This window comes from Saccopteryx bilineata, chromosome 2 (assembly GCF_036850765.1).
Source record: "Saccopteryx bilineata isolate mSacBil1 chromosome 2, mSacBil1_pri_phased_curated, whole genome shotgun sequence".
Taxonomy (NCBI): domain Eukaryota; kingdom Metazoa; phylum Chordata; class Mammalia; order Chiroptera; family Emballonuridae; genus Saccopteryx; species Saccopteryx bilineata.
Genome location: NC_089491.1, coordinates 138,305,484 through 138,323,970, shown reverse-complemented (window position 1 = coordinate 138,323,970; position 18,487 = coordinate 138,305,484). Strand labels below are relative to the sequence as shown.

The window sequence follows — 18,487 nt, the reverse complement described above, 5'->3', positions numbered from 1 at the left end:
AAGAGTTGGATAACTCTGAAGTCCTGAACATTTATTGCTTAGAGGACGATGGAGCTATGTTAACCCGTCTAAAGTTGTTGATAAAGACGACTGGGTTTTAGAAAGAATTGTGACAAGTTAGATCCCAGATAAGATTGCTTTGCGCTCAGATGAACGTGAGACATGGAAGACACTGAGGATTTATGGCCCACAAGGTTTCTTTTCTTGAATAAATACTATGAATTGATGTAGAAAAATAAAAATGTAAAGGATTATGTATTCAATTATGTAAGACAGCTTTCAAAATGTTTAGACATATTTTTAAAGATGTTAGGAAAAGATCACAGCTGCCCTTACTGTGGTGTGAGAGGTGGCATTGCAACCACAAGGACTGAGACTTAGGCTGACGTATGCTACGTGATTAGTCCACAATCTGCAATTCATTATTCAAGTTCTGGGTGAATATTATGAATTTTTTATTAGAACAGAGAGATGAGTCTTAGGTTTCTTCAATTTATAGTTCATAACTCTAGCATTTTGCAACAAGATGAAAATTTAAATGTGGTTTCTAGCCACTCTCTAAATACTACTATAATTAATTTGTTGGATAAATGTCAGAAATTCAAGCACAAGCCAATTATTTTCACAAAAGGAAGTTAAAGAATTTCCATTGGTTTTAATCTTCTAATATCCTGTAAAATGTTATTACTGGTGATTTATGAGCTAACGCCCAGACAATAAATCTTATTTGTCACATCTGACTCTGCCTTTCATTCTGTGTTCTCCATCTTCCCCTGTCTAGTTTATGTATTTGGAAACTAATGGTATCAGAGGATAAAATTATCCTGTTACAATTTATAAGCTTAGACATAGAATATCAAGTTGGATGTGACCATGACTGGGTATCTTTAAAATCAAGCAACAGAGTGCTTATTAGTAAATATGTTACCTTCATTTTTATTTGTCATTTTATAGTTTCTAGGAGACTGAAGAGGTGCTGAAGGATCTGAAGTTAGATTTTTATACGCCTTCTTGAAGGGGACGTGGCTATATGCAGTAAAAGTGGAACCAATGACCAGCATATTGAGAGTGTTCTCTGTTCCTTCCTTAGGTTTAATAACAGTATTGACTGAAATTGTCACGGCCTCAGAAAACTTCTTTTCAAAGCAATGTTTATTTTTTTTCATGTTTGCCACAAAAGCGGGGGGTGGGGGAGTATATGTATTTGCTAAATTTGTAAAGACAAATGTACAAATGGAGGAAGATGTGAACTAATCATAACGCTACCACCTAGAGATAAACTGTTAACATTTAAATATATATTTATTTATATAAACTGTACCCATTGAACTTTATCATGTTATTGTTCTTATGACATAATAGATTACTTCATGTCATTAAATTTCTTTTATTGAACACATAATTAGTTATATAAGCATAACTGATATAGTTATTTAACAGAAATACTATGTTAAGCATGATAGACAGTCTCTAAAACTGGTATGGTCCTTAGTCTCTAGGTTTCCATAAGGCCAGTGGTTAGGACAAATCTCTCTTCATGAATGTTTGACAGAATGCTAGAGACGAGGTATTGGGCTAAGGGTTATAATATTTATTAACTAACTGATATCATGCTTCAGGCCCACTCTTAATCCAGTAATTATTCTTTCAAACAAGCATTTGTTAAAAATTAGTTATGTGCCAGCTATCATGCCAGGAACTGGATATACAGGGAGCAAAAGCAGTCTCTATTCTAATGAACTTGCATTTTGGTGAGGTAACTAACGGTGTACAAAAAGTAGGAAATAACATAAAATAGGTGATGTGCTGTGGAGACTAAGAAAAGGTAGCTCTTGTTTCTGTTGGGTGTCTGGGAAGGTTTCTGGGAGACCTAGACTTTGAGTTAGACCCTGAGGGATGAGTAGAATTTGGACATGGGGAATTGGGTGTGAGAAAGTGAGTGGATATAAAATCATCAAAGCAGAGAGGGTATAATGATTAAAGGGACCAATAAATAGTTTGGTTTGTTTACAACAGAGAGTTCATGGAAGGTAACATTAGTAAAACTAATATGTTTGTTTCTGCCGATTTTTAGTAATCTATTTCAATTTCTTATTTATATAAGGCAAGGTCTGTGGAGATATATTGCCTTCCTCATAAGTAGTGAAGCCCAATAAGGCCATAGTTATAATTGTTTCTGATATAGGAAACAGTGGCAGTGGCTTTGAACTTACCTTTACTGCTGTACATAAGACCTTAGAAACAGGTAAGTATTTCAGATAGTTTATTTCCTGCCATTTTTCTTTGCTAAGGGGCTGAAGAAGAGAGAATGACTTTAGCCACTCACTTTGGTTTTCCTCAACACTTCTATAGATTCAGGGTGTGAGAGTGTGGTTGTATTAGAAGGGACAATTCACTCTGCCAGTTACCCAAGAATTTAAGGTGTCATGGTTTATTCATGCTCCAGGGAAACACATTATAAAGGTAAGCAGTGAATGAAGCTCTTCACCTCATTGAGAACTTAGCTATGTTACTTAGGCAGAATTTGCTTCATCTGGACCCTGAAATTGCCATCATGACTAGGAGCTTCTGTTTGCTTTTTATTTTTTAAAGCCCTAAAAGAGGATTTATGTATGTGGTTTTAAAAGGTTCAACAGTTAAAAAAAAGAACACTATGAAAAGTATGCTTTCTTCTCATCCAACTCCTATCCTACCTTCTGGTTGTAAACACATGTAAGTTTCTAGATTATCCCTAGAGAAATGTTCTGAGAATTTACAAAAAATGTGTATATTTATATTACTTGGCAGTGCTTTTTCTACTTAAAAATATCTCAAAGATATTTCCAAATGAGTCCACAGGGCTCTTTTTTTAAAATATATTTATTGTGTTTACATAGATTCTAATGTCTCTCCAAATGCATCTTCTCTCCCTCATATTCCCCTCAACATCTCCCTTGGCCCCCTCCCGATAGCGCCCTCCCCCCTTCCCTTCAGGTTTAATTCCATTCCTCAGTTCACATTGTTCCTTGGATTCCTCAAATGAATGAGGTCATATGATATTTTTCTTTCTCTGCCTGGCTTATTTCACTTAACATAATAGTTTCCAGGTCCATCCATGTTGTTGCAAAAGGTAAGATTTCCTTCTTTTTCATGGCCCCATAGTCTTCCATTGTGTATATGTACCACAGCTTTTTAATCCACTTGTCCACTGATGGATACTTGGGCTGTTTCCAGATCTTCGCTATTGTGAACAATGCTGCCATAAACTTGGGTGTGCATTTCTTTTTGGGGGTCAGTGATATGGTGTTCTTGGGATATATTCCTAAAAGTGGGATGGCTGGGTCAAAAGGCAGTTCCATTTTTAGTTTTTTGAGGAATCTCCATACTGTTTTCCACAGTGGCTGCTCCAGTCTGCATTCCCACCAGCAGTGCAGGAGGGTTCTCTTTTCTCCACATCCTCGCCAGCACCTACATGTTATAAATTCAATGCAATACCAATTAAAATACCAATGACATATTTCACAGATATAGAACACATATCCCAAAAATTTATATTTAACAAAAAAGAACACAAATAGCCTCAGCAATCATGAAAAAGAAGATTAAAGTGGGAAGTATCACACTTCCGGATATCAAGTTATACTACAAGGCCATTGTACTCAGAACAGCCTGGTACTGGCATAAGAACAGGCATATAGATCAATGGAACAGAACAGAGAACCCAGAAATAAACCCACACTTTTATGGACAATTGATATTTGACAAAGGAGGTAAGAGCATACAATGGAGTAAAGACAGTCTCTTTAAAAAATGGTGTGGGGAATATACACTATGGAATACTACTCAGCCATAAGAAATGATGACATCAGATCATTTACAGCAAAATGGTGGGATCTTGATAACATTATAAGGAGTGAAATAAGTAAATCAGAAAAAAAACAAGAACTACATGATTCCATACATTGGTGGAACATAAAAATGAGACTAAGAGACATGGACAAGAGTGTGGTGGTTACCAGGGGTGGGGGGAGGGAGGACATGGGAGGGAGGGAGGGAGAGAGTTAGGGGGAGGGGGAGGGGCACAGAGAACTAGATAGAGGGTGGCGGAGGACAATCTGACTTTGGGCGAGGGGTACGCAACATAATTTAATGACAAAATAACCTAGACATGTTTTCTTTGAATATATGTACCCTGATTTATTAATGTCATCCCATTACCATTAATAAAAATTTATTAAAAAAAAATAAAGAAAGAAAGAAAGAAAAAAATGGTGTGGGGAAAATTGGACAGCTACCTGCAAAAAAATGAAACTAGATCACCAACTTACACCACTCACAAAAATAAACTCAAAATGGATAAAAGACTTAAATGTAAATGAAACCATAAGCATCTTAGAAGAAAACATAGGCAGTAAGCTGACATCTCTCGCAGCTATATATTTGCTGATTTATCTCCACGGGCAGGGGAAATAAAAGGACAAACAAATGGGACTATATCAAAAGCTTTTGTACAGCTAAAGACAATATGAACAGAATAAAAAGACAAACCACACAATGGGAGAACATATTCGACAATACATCTGATAAGGGGTTAATAACCAAAATTTATAAAGAACTTGTAAAACTCAACACCAGGAAGACAGACAATCCAATCAAAAAATGGGCAAAAGAAATAAATAGACACTTCTCCAAAGAGGACCTACAGATGGCCAATAGACAGATGAAAAAATGTTCAACATTACTAATCATTAGAAAAATACAAATTAAAACCACAATGAGATATCACCTCACACCAGTCAGAATGGTGCTCATTAACACAAAGCTCTTTTTAACAACTGCATAAAATTATATTGTGCAATGTTCCATAATTTCTTTTCTTTTATAATAACTTATTTATTGATTTTAGAGAGAGAGGAAGAGAGAGAAAAAGAGAAAGAAACATCAAATTGTTCCAATTATGTTCCAATTTATGCATTCCAATTATGCATTGGTTGATTTTTTATGTGCCCTTATTAGGGATCAAACCTGCAACTTGGGCATATCAGGATGATGCTATAATCAACTGAGCTTCCTGGTTAGGGCCAATATTCCATAGTTTTTTAAGCTAGTTCTGTATTAACAGATATTCAGCCCATCACAGCAGAGCTGGTATGTTCCTATACCACTGTGTTTGGACACACGTAGATGAATACAATTCTCGGAAGTGGACCTGTTGCGTCAAAGGGTTCATGCATTTAAACATTGTAGTCATTGCCAAATAGCCCTCCAAAGAAGCTGCAATTATTTATACTTTTATCAATGGAATAGAAAGGGGTTACTGAGAACCATTTAATGTACAGCGGGAAGCTTTTATAGTTGATCTTTGTTCTCCCTTGACAACTTCTTTGGTTATGTTTACAATTTGTACAGTTGGCATTTGAGGACTTTCCTACTAAATTTAATCAAAACTATACTATTGATGCTGTTGTGATTTATGGTTATCCTGGAGAGGAGCATGGGTTAGGTGGGTAACATTCTGTCATTTCAATTTAATCTGAAAAACGTGAGATTAACAGAATAGTTGCGGCATTGGCAGGCTTGACTGGCTGACCCAGAGGTAGAGTGAGATGAGTTTCTTGTACTGGAAATTCTTGATGCCATAAAACTTTAGCTTTAAAACCTATGAGCCAGTGATGGATTCACCAGTAAAGTATTGAATAGAAACATGTAACATTTGGAGAATACTTTAGAATATTTGGAAGGCGAACAGGAAATCTCAGGGAAAAAAAAAGAAAACCGTAACAATTAGTACATTTTCCACTGTTATTGAAGGCAAATTTTTAAACTTCCTTCTTCACTGTATTAAGCCCTTCTATTGCTGATATTTTTATGTGCAAGAAAATACATTTTTTAAAAAAGGTAACCAAAACCTGTAATTTCTACTTGAATCTTGAAAGTTATTTTTTGAACTAAAACATCAATATGCTTTCAGTTTTGACCTACCAATTTACTGAGTACAATATGAAAAATGTTCTGTTCCAGCCACGTAGCCACTTCCTTACCACCTCAGCTCAGTGCTCATGTGGGTGGGAGAGCAGGCAGGTGCAGAATGTTTATTCACTATTCTGACAGGTGAGTGGAACAGCCCTGCACCAGGACAATGGGAGCCGTAGAGAGAAGGGTTTTAGTGAAGCACGTGTCAGGTGTTACCTATATTCATGTACAGTGCAACCATGTTGTGTTTGGAAGAAGAAATGCCAAGTTTGGGATTTCCTTTTACTTGCCTCTTCTTATTGTCTACAAATTAACCATTAATTGAGGTTTCTATGCATATTAAAAATCACTTGTCTTTATCCTATCTACAGAGTTTTTTCCTGTGAGATAAAATTATAGTGCACTGTTATCTTGAAGTGGGTGTTTAATTCCCACATAAAATAAGAGAGTGTGCCTACAAAACAAAGTTGAAGAAAAACAAAGTTGCTCGAGAATAATTAATTGGATGATGTTTTACCTCTATGTTTTTTTTTTTTTAATTTGTAAGTATAAACTAATCTTCCCTAAAGCTTTTGCAGCTAAATTTAGTGGAACCTTTAATCCTACTCTAATATTCAGTCCTGGTAACATGATGGTGACTTATTTTCAAAGTGATGGTGAAAATACCTTCCAAGGCTTCCAGGCTAGGTTCACCATTTTGCCCTCGGGTCAGTATAAACACGTGCAGTAGTGATTTTGCTTATGAAAACAGTTATTGGGAAGATAGTTTACCCACGTTTACCTAAATTAAGGGTGCTTGAATCACCTCAGTGGCAAAATAAAAATGCAAATGGCTAGGCCAACCCCCAAATCAGGGGTCTGCAAACTTTTTACACAGGGGGCCAGTTCACTGTCCCTCAGACCATTGGAGGGCTGCCAAATACAGTGGTCCTCTCACTCACCACCAATAAAAGAGGTGCCCCTTCCAGAAGTGCAGTGGGGGCTGGATAAATGGCCTCGGAGGCCACATTGCGGCCCGCGGAAAATAGTTTGGGGACACCTGATTTAGATTCTGTAGATCTGGGATGATGCCCAGGGGTCTGTGCTTTAACAGGCACCTCAGTTGAGGTCAAGAAATTACACCTACCAGATAACATAGTAACTTATATGAAAGGTATTTAATTCAGATTAGCGAATATAATTCAGAAACGAAATTGACTGGCTCTGTGTTTGAATGTTTGAGGGTTAAGGATAAATGGGTTTCTAGGCATTCTAAAGATATAGTAGCCTTCACCCAGACTAAAACAAGAACATCATCTACAGAGACCCTAATGTGAAAAGGAATGAATTATGTACAAAAAAACTGCAAATAAGTCAACATTTTTTGACTTTTGGAAGGAATGAGAGAAAACGCAAAATTAGACTATGATGGACCATAGGGCATTCAATTTTAAGTACCAGAGTGGTAAGATAGGTAGCTAACATTTTTTTTAAAGTGAAAACCAATAAAGTAATAATTTATTTATAATATTTCTTGATTATTTTCTCTGTACCAGGTATAGACTAAGCATTTCACATGCATTAACCCGTTTATTCCTCCTTAAAAACCTAAGAGGTTTATACACCGCTCTCCTTCCCACAGATGAGGGAGCAGAGCATAGAGAGGTAACTTTCCCAGAGATACATAGTTGGTAGAGAATTCTGGGACAAGAATTCAAACCTTGGTAGTAACATGGAAAATGGATATGGAAATTAGAGATGAACTTACATGCAAGAAGAATAGTAAGGAAGTCATTGTAAGAATTTATTGTAGATATATTGCTTGATTCAGTATGCTGTGGGGAAGCAGGTATATGAAGGAAAAAAAATCCTAGTGTGGTTTTCAGGATACTAGTTTGAATGGCTAGATGGATGGTGGAGCTACTAAATAATACAGAAAAATATGACCTCAACTGTTAAAATCAATTGGTTCCATTTGAGACTTGTAGATATTTTAAGAACTTGTGGGAGATCCAGACAATGATTGCTGGCCATCCTAGATTCTAGAATTCAGGAAAGAGTTTTAGATTGAGGAAACAAATTTGGAAGTCATATATATGCAAATCAATAAAAATATAGTTATGAACAGTACCTTGTGACCTAACTTTCAGGCTGAAGTATAGGATCTTGAAAAAAGACTGATGTGGAGAAAAGGCCTTAGATAAATCAAGAAATCCAAGAGAGTAATTTCATGAAGCTGAGGAAAGAAGATATGCTTAAAAGGGTCAGATGCAATGGGGATACTAAGAGAGAGAGAAGATCATATCCATGGGTTCTGGAAACTAATATTTGGAAAGTAGTATTAGTGAACTCAACATTAGAGTGGCTTTTTGACTGACCAGGGCGAATAGATGCAGTCAGCTAGTATAAGCTACTCCTTTTTTTTTTTTTAATTAGAATTTTTTTCTTCTATAGATTTTTTAAACAAAATTGAATAAACATCACCTCCCAAAACCAATTCTGTATCTTCTGCAAAAGCTAGTTCATATGGTGAGTTAATGGCCATGTGGTGACTCAGTTTAATATCTTATCTTCTTTAACTATATGTCTGTTTTGGAAAGCCTCTTCTTTTTTTCTTTTTTTTTTGTATTTTTCTGAAGCTGGAAACGGGGAGAGACAGTCAGACAGACTCGCGCATGCGCCCGACCGGGATCCACCTGGCACGCCCACCAGGGGCGATGCTCTGCCCACCAGGGGGCGATGCTCTGCCCCTCCAGGGCGTCGCTCTGTCGGGACCAGAGCCACTCTAGCGCCTGGGGCAGAGGCCAAGGAGCCATCCCCAGCGCCTGGGCCATCTTTGCTCCAATGGAGCCTTGGCTGTGGGAGGGAAAGAGAGAGACAGAGAGGAAGGAGGGGGGTGGTGGAGAAACAAATGGGCGCTTCTCTTATGTGCCCTGGCTGGGAATCGAACCCGGGTCCCCCGCACGCCAGGCTGATGCTTTACCGCTGAGCCAACCAGCCAGGGCCAGAAAGCCTCTTCTTACATTGATAGAACTCCATAGTGAAGGAGAACAAGCTTTATATTTAGGATCATGCAACTTCTAGAATCCTGTTTGGGTTTGCATATAAACTCATGAATAGACAGAAGAAGAAATAAACTTTATGATAGGAAGAAAGGGGTACAGAGGGTAATCTTTTGTCCTCCTGAATTCCTGTGCATACTTAACATTTAAATTATCTTTCTGAACTCTGTATTTAACGTGATCATGCATTTTGAGGTACAGTGAGAAAACAGTTGTTTTTAACACACATTGACAACTTTTAACCTCTTTATAATCTAAAGTATCTGGTAAAATATTATTATATCATTCCTCCTTAAGCACATACTGAATGATAGGCTATATAGCAGAAAGTTGTACAGGCTGCTGTACGAGCAAAAATACCTGCCTCTTTCCAGGTAGCCAGAGAAAGCTTCATGGAGAAGATTGCACTTGAGCTGAGTCCTAGCAGTATTCCAGATAAGAGGACTTTGGCATGTCAGAGCGAATTTGGCATGTTTGAGGATACAATGAGAAAGAGATAAAACAAGGACATATAATGAAGAATGTTGTGTGCTCTTCTAACAAACCAATTTTTTCTACTAGAATATAAGTTCCACATAATTTAAATTCCAATATAATTGCTCAATAGAGTACCTGGGGAAGCTTTTAAAATCAGATTTTCCCGAGGTCAGTTTTGGGAATCTATATCTTTATAAAGCTCCTTTGGTGTTTAAGAATTATAACTGTGGCCTACAGCAAGCCATTGGAGGAGTGTGCTTTTGATTGTTCCAGTAATACAGGTCATTAGTGTTATCTTTTTTTGTAGCAGGTGTCTGTGCTGTTTGTTCATTTAGTCCTCAGTGACTTCCTAGAAGAATTGCCAGAAGGGAAGATGCCTGACCCCACTGTTGGCCATGGCAGGTGGGCTTAAGGTTTCTAGGCAATCACCAATGTGGAGATGCCATCATCCACCCAAACTGTATTCTGATTGAAGCCCGTGGTATACAATTGTTGAGTGAAATTGATGGTATTTCACTAATGTTATTGTAAATGATACCTAGGGCATAAATATAATTGTCTAACTTATAAAATCATCCATATTTATTCCTTTCAGTGTTATTCTTTTCAGTGTTTCTGCATTGCCATCTAGCACTATTTAAATGATGTCAGTAAGGAAAGTTAACCAAATCTTGAAATTACTCATCCCATTTAGGGGGATCTTTGATTATTATGTTGAGCTTAAGGCTGCTTCTCTACTTATTGGTCTAAATCAGGGGTCTCAAACTCAACTCAGCATGTGGGCCACAGAGCAAGATCACAGCCGTTCGGCAAATACAAGTAGGCCCCTAGGCTTACTTAATTTTATCCAAAATATTTTGAACTTCGTGGATTAGTCTGCGGGCCGCACAAAATTGTTCGGCGGGCCACGAGTTTGAGACCCCTGGCTAAATTAACCCTAGGTTCACAAAAGAACTAAGTCTAATTCTTCTTTCACATGTAAGTCCTTCCTATATTTGAAGACCCCTCTTACATTGCCTCTTAATTTAATATTTAAGTTAAATGTTCATTATTCTATTGTAATTCCAGATGCCTCACTGGGCGATGGATCACTTTAGTATTGTTCCTCTTAAAATATGGTTCACCAATAGTGGAAAGCACAATAGATAATTCACTACCTTAATCACTAGACTACTAGTGAACTACAATTTTGGTTAACTTTTCAAATGTTTTCATATTGTGAACTATGCCATGATATAAAAGAATTTATATTAAATATTTATTACTGAAAGAAGAGTTATTACTATACATTTGTGTCCTTACCACCCAATTCAGAAAGGATCTTTTTACTTAAGTTTTCAAGATTCTTAGTGCCCTTCCTAAGAAGAAAACACTATATTAAGTTTTGTATTCATAATTCTTTTGCTTTAAAATTTTGGGGGGGAGTTTTAATGTCTATAAATCCTTAAAACCAGAATATTGTTTGGTTTTTCTTGGTTTTGATATTAATTTAAAGAATTGTACTTTATATTCTTTGACTTACCTTTATCCTCATAACAGGTTATATAGCTTAAGTCATGTGAATGTATAAATGTGATTAATTCATTTTCAGTCCGAACTTGTTAAGACAATCACTTATAGGTCAGTTTGGGACATCATATATTTAAATATTCCCCAGATGATTCCAATGTGTAGTCAAGGTCAAGAACTAGTCTCTGTCATTGCTACCCATCTTTTTTTGAATTTTTTATTAATTTAATGGGGTGACATCAATAAATCAGGGTATATATCTTCAGAGAAAACATGTCCAGGTTATCTTGTCATTCAATTATGTTGCATATCCATCACCCAAAGTCAGATTGTCCTCTGTCACCTTCTATCTAGTTTTCTTTGTGCCCCTCCCCCTTACCCTCTTCCTCCTTCCCTCCCCCCCTCCTGTAACCACCACACTCTTGTCCATGTCTCTTAGTCTCGTTTTTATGTCCCACCTGTGTATGGAATTATGCAGTTCTTAGTTTTTTCTGATTGACTTATTTCACTCCATATAATTTTATCAAGACCCATCCATTTTGTTGTAAAAGATCCGATGTCATCATTTCTTATGGCTGAGTAGTATTCCATAGTGTATATGTGCCACATCTTCTTTATCCAGTCATCTATTGAAGGGCTTTTTGGTTGTTTCCATGCCTTGGCCACTGTGAACAATGCTGCAATGAACATCGGGCTATATGTATCTTTACATATCAATATTTCTGAGTTTTGGGGGTATATATCCAGTAGAGGGATTGCTAGGTCATAAGGTAGTTTTATTTTCAGTTTTTTGAGGAACCACCATGGTTTCTTCCATAATGGTTGTACTACTTTACATTCCCACCAACAGTGAATGAGGGTTCCTTTTTCTCCACAGCCTCTCCAACATTTGCTGTTACCTATCTTGTTAATAATAGCCAATCTAGCAGATGTGAGGTGGTATCTCATTGTAGTTTTGATTTGCATTTCTCTAATAACTAATGAAGATAAGCCTCTTTTCATATATCTCTTGGTCATTTGTATTTCTTCCTGGGAGAAGTGTCTGTTCATGTCCTCTTCCCATATTTTTATTGGATTGTTTGTTTGTTTGTTGTTGAGTTTTATGAGTTCTTTGTATATTTTGGATATTAGGCCCTTATCTGAGCTGTTGTTTGAAAATATCATTTCCCATTTAATTGGCTTTCTGTTTATTTTGTTGTCAGTTTCTCTTGCTGAGCAAAAACTTCTTAGTCTGATGTAGTCCCATTCATTTATCTTTGCCTTCACTTCCCTTGCCTTTGGAGTCAAATTCATAAAATGCTCTTTAAAACCAAAATCCATGAGTTTAGTACCTATGTCTTCTTCTACGTACTTTATTGTTTCAGGTCTTATATTTAGATCTTTGATCTATTTTGAATTAACTTTAGTACAAGGGGACAAACTATAGTCAAGTTTCATTCTTTTGCATGTGGCTTTCCAGTTTTCCCAGCACTATTTGTTAAAGAGGCTTTTTTTTCTCCATTGTGTGTTGTTGGCCCCTGTATCAAAAATTATTTGACCATATATATACATATGTGGTTTTATCTGGACATTCTATTCTATTCCATTGGTCTGAGTGTCTATTTTTCTGCCAATATCATGCTGTTTTGATTGTCGTGGCTCTATAATATAGTTTGAAGTCAGGTATTGTAATGCCCCCAGCTTCATTCTTTTTCCTTAGGATTGTTTTGGCTATTCGGGGCTTTTTATAGTTCCATATAAATCTGATGATTTTTTGTTCAATTTCTTTAAAAAATGTCATTGGAATTTTGATGGGAATTGCATTAAATTTGTATATTGCTTTGGGTAATATGGCCATTTTGATTATATTTATTCTTCCTATCCAAGAACAAGAAATATTTTTCCATCTCATTGTATCTTTTTCGATTTCCCTTAACAATGCTTTGTAGTTTTCGTTATATAGGTCCTTTACATTCCTTGTTATGTTTATTCTTAGGTATTTTATTTTTTTTGTTACAATCGTGAAGGGGAATTTTTATTTGAGTTTGTTTTCTAATGTTTCATTGTTGGCATATAGAAAGGCTATGGATTTTTGTATATTAATTTTGAATCCTGCGACCTTACTGTATTGGCTTATTGTTTCTAGTAATCTTCTTATGGAGTCTTTATGGTTTTCGATGTATAGGATCATATCATCTGCAAAAAGTGATACCTTCTTCTTTTCTGATATGGATGACTTTTATTTCTTTATCTTGTCTGATTGCTCTGGCTAGAACTTCTAGCACCACGTTAAATAAGAGTGGAAAGAGTGGACAACCCTGTCTTGTTTCTGATTTAAGGGGGAAAGCCTTCAGTTTTGTGCCATTTAATATGATGTTAGCTGATGGTTTATCATATATGACCTTTATCATGTTGAGATCTTTTCCTTCTATACTCATTTTGTTGAGTGTCTTAAACATAAAGTTGTGTTGTATTTTATCAAATGCCTTTTCTGCATCTATTGATAAGATCATGTGGTTTTTGTTCTTTGTTTTGTTGTTATGGTGTATTACGTTAACCGTTTTACATATGTTGAACCATCCTTGAGATTCTGGGATGAATCCCACTTGATCATGATGTATTATTTTTGTAAGATGTTGTTGTATTCGATTTGCTAGTATTTTGTTTAGTATTTTAGTATCTGTATTTATTAGAAATACTGGTCTGTAGTTTTCTTTTTTTGTGCCATCCTTGCCTGGTTTTGGTATGAGGGTTATGTTGGCCTCATAAAATGTGTTTGGAAGTATTGCTTCTTCTTCAATTTTTTGGAAGACTGAGTAGAATACGAACCAAGTCTTCTTTGAATGTTTGATAGAATTCACTAGTATAACCATCTGGGCCTGGACTTTTATTTTTGGGGAGGTTTTTAATAGTTTTTTCTATTTCTTCCCTGCTAATTGGTCTGTTTAGACTTTCTGCTTTTTCTTGACTCAGTTTAGGAAGGTTGTATTGTTCTAGAAATTTATCCATTTCTTCTAGATTGTTGAATTTGGTGGCAAAAAATAGTTTTTTGTAGTATTCTACAATAATTCTTTGTATATCTATGATATCTGTGATTTTTCCTCTTTCATTTTGGATTTTGTTTATATGAGTTCTTTCTCTTTTTTCCTTGGTGAGTCTTGCCAAGGGTTTGTCAATTTTGTTGATCTTTTCAAAGAACCAGCTCCTTGTTTTATTAATTTTTTCTATAGGTTTTCTGTTCTCTATTTCATTTATTTCTGCTCTGATTTTTATTATATCCTTTCTTCGGCTGGTTTTGGGTTGTCTTTGTTCTTCTTTTTCTAGTTCCTTAAGGTGTGAAGTTAAGTGGTTTAGTTCGGCTCTATCTTGTTTGTTCATATAGGCCTGAAGTGATATGAACTTTCCTCTTATTACTGCTTTTGCTGCATCCCAGAGATTCTGATATGTCGTATTATCATCTTCATTTGTCATATAAATCTTTTTTTTTTGTATTTCTCTGAAGTTGGAAACAGGGAGGCAGTCAGACAGACTCCCGCATGTGCCCAACCGAGATCCACCCGGCATGCCCACCAGGGGTCGATGCTCTGCTCATCTTGGGCGTTGCTCTGTTGCAACCAGAGCCATTCTAGCACCTGAGGCAGAGGCCATGGAGCCATCCTCAGTGCCTGCACCAACTTTGCTCCAATGGAGCCTTAGCTGTGGAAGGGGAAGAGAGAGACAGAGAGGAAGGAGAGGGGGAGGGGTGGAGAAGCAGATGGGCCCTTCTCCTATGTGCCCTGGCTGGGAATTGACCCTGGGACTCCTGCACGCCAGGCCAATGCTCTACCACTGAGCCAACCAGCCAGGGCATATATAATCTTTTGATCTCTGTACTTATTTCTTCTTTGACCCATTCATTTTTTAAAAGTATGTTATTTAGTTTCCACATTTTTGTGGGGGTTTTTTCCTCTTTATTGCAGTTGAGTTCTAGTTTCAGAGCTTTATGATCAGAAAATATGCTTGGTACAATTTAGATTTTTCTGAATTTGCTGATGTTATTTTTGTGGCCCAACATATGGTCAATTCTTGAGAATGTTCCATGTACACTAGAGAAAAATGTATACTCTGTCACTTTGGGATGAAATGTCCTGTAGATGTCTATCATATCCAGGTGCTCTAGTGTTTTGTTTAAGGCCAATATATCCTTATTGATTTTTTGTTTGGAAGAACGATCTAGAGCCGTCAGCAGTGTATTGAGGTCTCCAAGTATGATTGTATTTTTGTCATTTTTGTTTAAGATCAATAAGTAGCTGTCTTATATATTTTGGTGCTCCTTGGTTTAGTGCATATATATTAAGAATTGATATGTCTTCTTGATTCAGTGTCCCCTTAATCATTATGAAAGGACCATTTTTGTCTCTGAGTACTTTTGCTTCTTGTAGTCAGCATTATTAGATATGAGTATTGCTACACCTGCTTTTTTTTGGATGTTATTTGCTTGGAGTATTGTTTTCCAGCCTTTCACTTTGAATATGTTTTTATCCTTGTTGCTTAGATGTGTTTGTTGTAGGCAGCATACAGTTGGGTTTTCTTTTTTAATCCATTCTGCTACTCTGTGTCTTTTTATTGGTGAGTTAAATCCATTAACATTTAGTGTAATTATTGACACTTGTGGGTTCCCTATTGCCATTTTATAAATTGCTTTCTATTAGTTTTGTATCTTGTTTGATTCTTCTCTTTTGTTTTTCTATCATTTGTTTTTGTTTGGTTATATTTCATGCTTCTTTCCTCTGTTGCTACCTTTTTAAAGTCATGTGCTTCAGTGGTGGTTTTTTCAAGGGTGGTTACCATTAAGTAATGAAAAGGGTACCTACCATGTTCATTGTAGTACACTATCTTATGACTGCTTCTGCACTCCATCGTCCTTTACAACTGTTAATCTCTGTCCTCTTCACCCTGCCATTTTTTTGTTTTTGTTGTCAGAGTTTAAATTTGGTTTTATTGTGTTTTTGATGGAGCTTTTACTTGTGGTTTTGTTTTGTTCTGTTCTTTGTATCTGGTTGGAAAACCCCCTTTAGTAATTCCTGGAGTGGAGGTTTTCTGATGATAAATTTCCTCATCTTTTCTGTATCTGTGAATGTTTTTATTTTTCCTTCATATTTGAAGGATAGCTTTGTTAGGTATAGTATTCTTTTTCTTCTTCTTTTTTTTTTGTATTTTTTCTGAAGCTGGATACGGGGAGAGACAGTCAGACAGACTTCCGCATGTGCCCGACCGGGATCCACCCAGCACGCCCACCAGGGGCGCCACTCTGCCCACCAGGGTGCGATGCTTTGCCCCTCTGGGGTGTCACTCTGCCATGACCAGAGCCACTCTAGCACCTGGGGCAGAGGCCAAGGAGCCATCCCCAGCGCCTGAGCCATCTTTGCTCCAGTGGAGCCTTGGCCGCGGGAGGGGAAGAGAGAGACAGAGAGGAAGGAGAGGAGTGGGGTGGAGAAGCAAATGGGTGCTTCTACTATGTGCCCTGGCCGGGAATCGAACCCGGGTCCCCTGCACGCCAGGCCAATGCTCTACCGCTGAGCCAACCAGCCAGGGCCAGGTATAGTATTCTTGGCTGAAAGTTTCTTTCTTTCAGGACTTTAAATATTGGGATCCACTCTCTTCTAGCTTATAGAGTTTCTGCTGAGAAATCCGATGATAATCTAATAGGCCTTCCTTTATATGTTGTATTCTTCTTTTCCCTGACTGCCTTGAGAATTTTTTCTTTGTCGTTGGTTTGTGCCAATTTTATTATGATGTGCCTTGGAGTAGGTCCGATGGGGTTAAGAAAATTGAGTATTCTGTTTGTTTCTTGAATTTGAGGCTTTAGTTCTTTCCACAGGCTTGGGAGGTTCTCATTTATTATTTGTTTGAATATGTTCTCCATTCCATTTTCTCTCTCTTCTCCCTCTGATATACCTATTATTCTTATGTTAGTCTTTTGATGGAGTCAGACAATTCCTGTAGGGCTTTCTCATTTTTTTAAAATTTTTGAGTCTCTTTCTTCTTCTCTCTGTTGTGCCTCAATTTGCTTGTCTTCTATTTCACTAATCCTACCTTCTATCTGGCCTGTTCTATTATCTAAGCTTGTTACCTCATTTTTCAGTTCATGAATTGAGTTTTTCATCTCTGTTTGATTTGTTTTTATAGTTTCAATTTCCTTGCTAATTGTTCTTTGTGTTCGTTGAGTTGTTTTCTGAGCTCCCTAAATTGCCTTTCTGTGTTTTCTTGTATATCTCTGAGTATTTTTAGGATTTTTATTTTAAATTCTCTGTCATTTAGCTCCAAGATTTTCAATATATTAAATTTTTTCTCCATAGATTTTTTTCTCATCTATCTGTGCTACCTCTCTGTCTTTTGTATCCATGATATTCTATTTCCTTTTCCTTAATGGCATCTGAAGGTGGTTTTGTTGATAATACTAATGAAAATTAATAAAGAATAAAAAGGAAAAAAATGGAAAAAAAGAAAATTTATTATTTCCCTTTTTTTCTCCTCTCTTCTCCCCTCCTCCTTGAGAAAAAATTGTGATGAACTGTGAATTATATTGTGCTAAATGGAACTAAAACTACCTATAGACATGATAAAGAGGCAAAAAAGGAGGTAGGGACCCACAAAGTGCAAAAAAGGAAAAAATTTGGGTCAAGAATAAAATTATTTCCTTGTAAGTGATGGTTGACTAGGAGATATAATAAGATGGATAAGAGGGAAACAGGAAAAGGAAAAGAAATTTAAAAATTACTATTGTATTAGGTGGAGCAAAAATTAGATAGAATGGAGAGCCAGGGTTGGGAAGAATGCTAATGAGTTAAAAAGCAAAGTAAAAGGCACCCAAAGTGTCACAAAGAAAAAATTTGGGTTTCCAATAAAATAATTTGTTCATGATTGAGGATTGAATGAGAGGAAAAGTAAAAAAGAAAAGAAGAGAGTAATATAGAGGGAGAAAAAAAGAAAGAGGAAAAATGAAAAGAAGAGAAAAGAAAAAAGGACAAAAAGAGAGAGAGAGTTAAGGGTTTTGGAGTGCAACCCTCATAGAGAGAAAGGAAGAAGAAAAGAAAGAAAACAGGATATGTAACACTTATGGGTAGTGTAGTTCAAGAAGAGGAAAGAATAAGACAGGCAGAGAATAAAATGACCAAAGTGGGAGAAGAAGAAAATAATCAGACAAGAAAATGAAAGAAACAAAAAAAAAATGAAAAAGGTTATAAAGTCTGTGGATTTTTCTTGATTTTGAGAGACTAACTTCTTCCTTTTTCTTTCCTCTCCTTCTTCCTGGTCAGTGACCCTGTACTCCAGGCTCTGCCCCTGTGGCACGCTTAGGTAGAGATTTGCAGTTGATAAGTCTCTATGGCAATGTCATATTTTAGGCTTCAGTCTTGTTAGCAGTTGAGGCTCGTTAGCATTTGCAGGCTCCACCAATGAGAGAGTCCGTATTCCCGGAGCCTCTCTCCTAGTCTCTCCTTCCTGAATTAGCAGCCTGATGATCCAACTATGGGGTTGCTGCTGCCTCT

The 18,487-nt window shown here is 36.7% G+C and overlaps 1 protein-coding gene across 1 annotated transcript in view; it reads left to right on the top strand.

Moving 5' to 3' along the window:
- Positions 1-18,487, top strand: part of OVCH1 (ovochymase 1) — an 86,932-nt gene that overhangs the window by 21,276 nt on the left and 47,169 nt on the right. Inside the window, 7 exon segments of the mRNA XM_066254394.1 lie at positions 781-915; positions 2,105-2,245; positions 2,353-2,411; positions 5,389-5,482; positions 6,522-6,659; positions 8,386-8,460; positions 9,781-9,978. Of these exon segments, the coding sequence (XP_066110491.1) occupies positions 781-915; positions 2,105-2,245; positions 2,353-2,411; positions 5,389-5,482; positions 6,522-6,659; positions 8,386-8,460; positions 9,781-9,978 (840 nt within the window).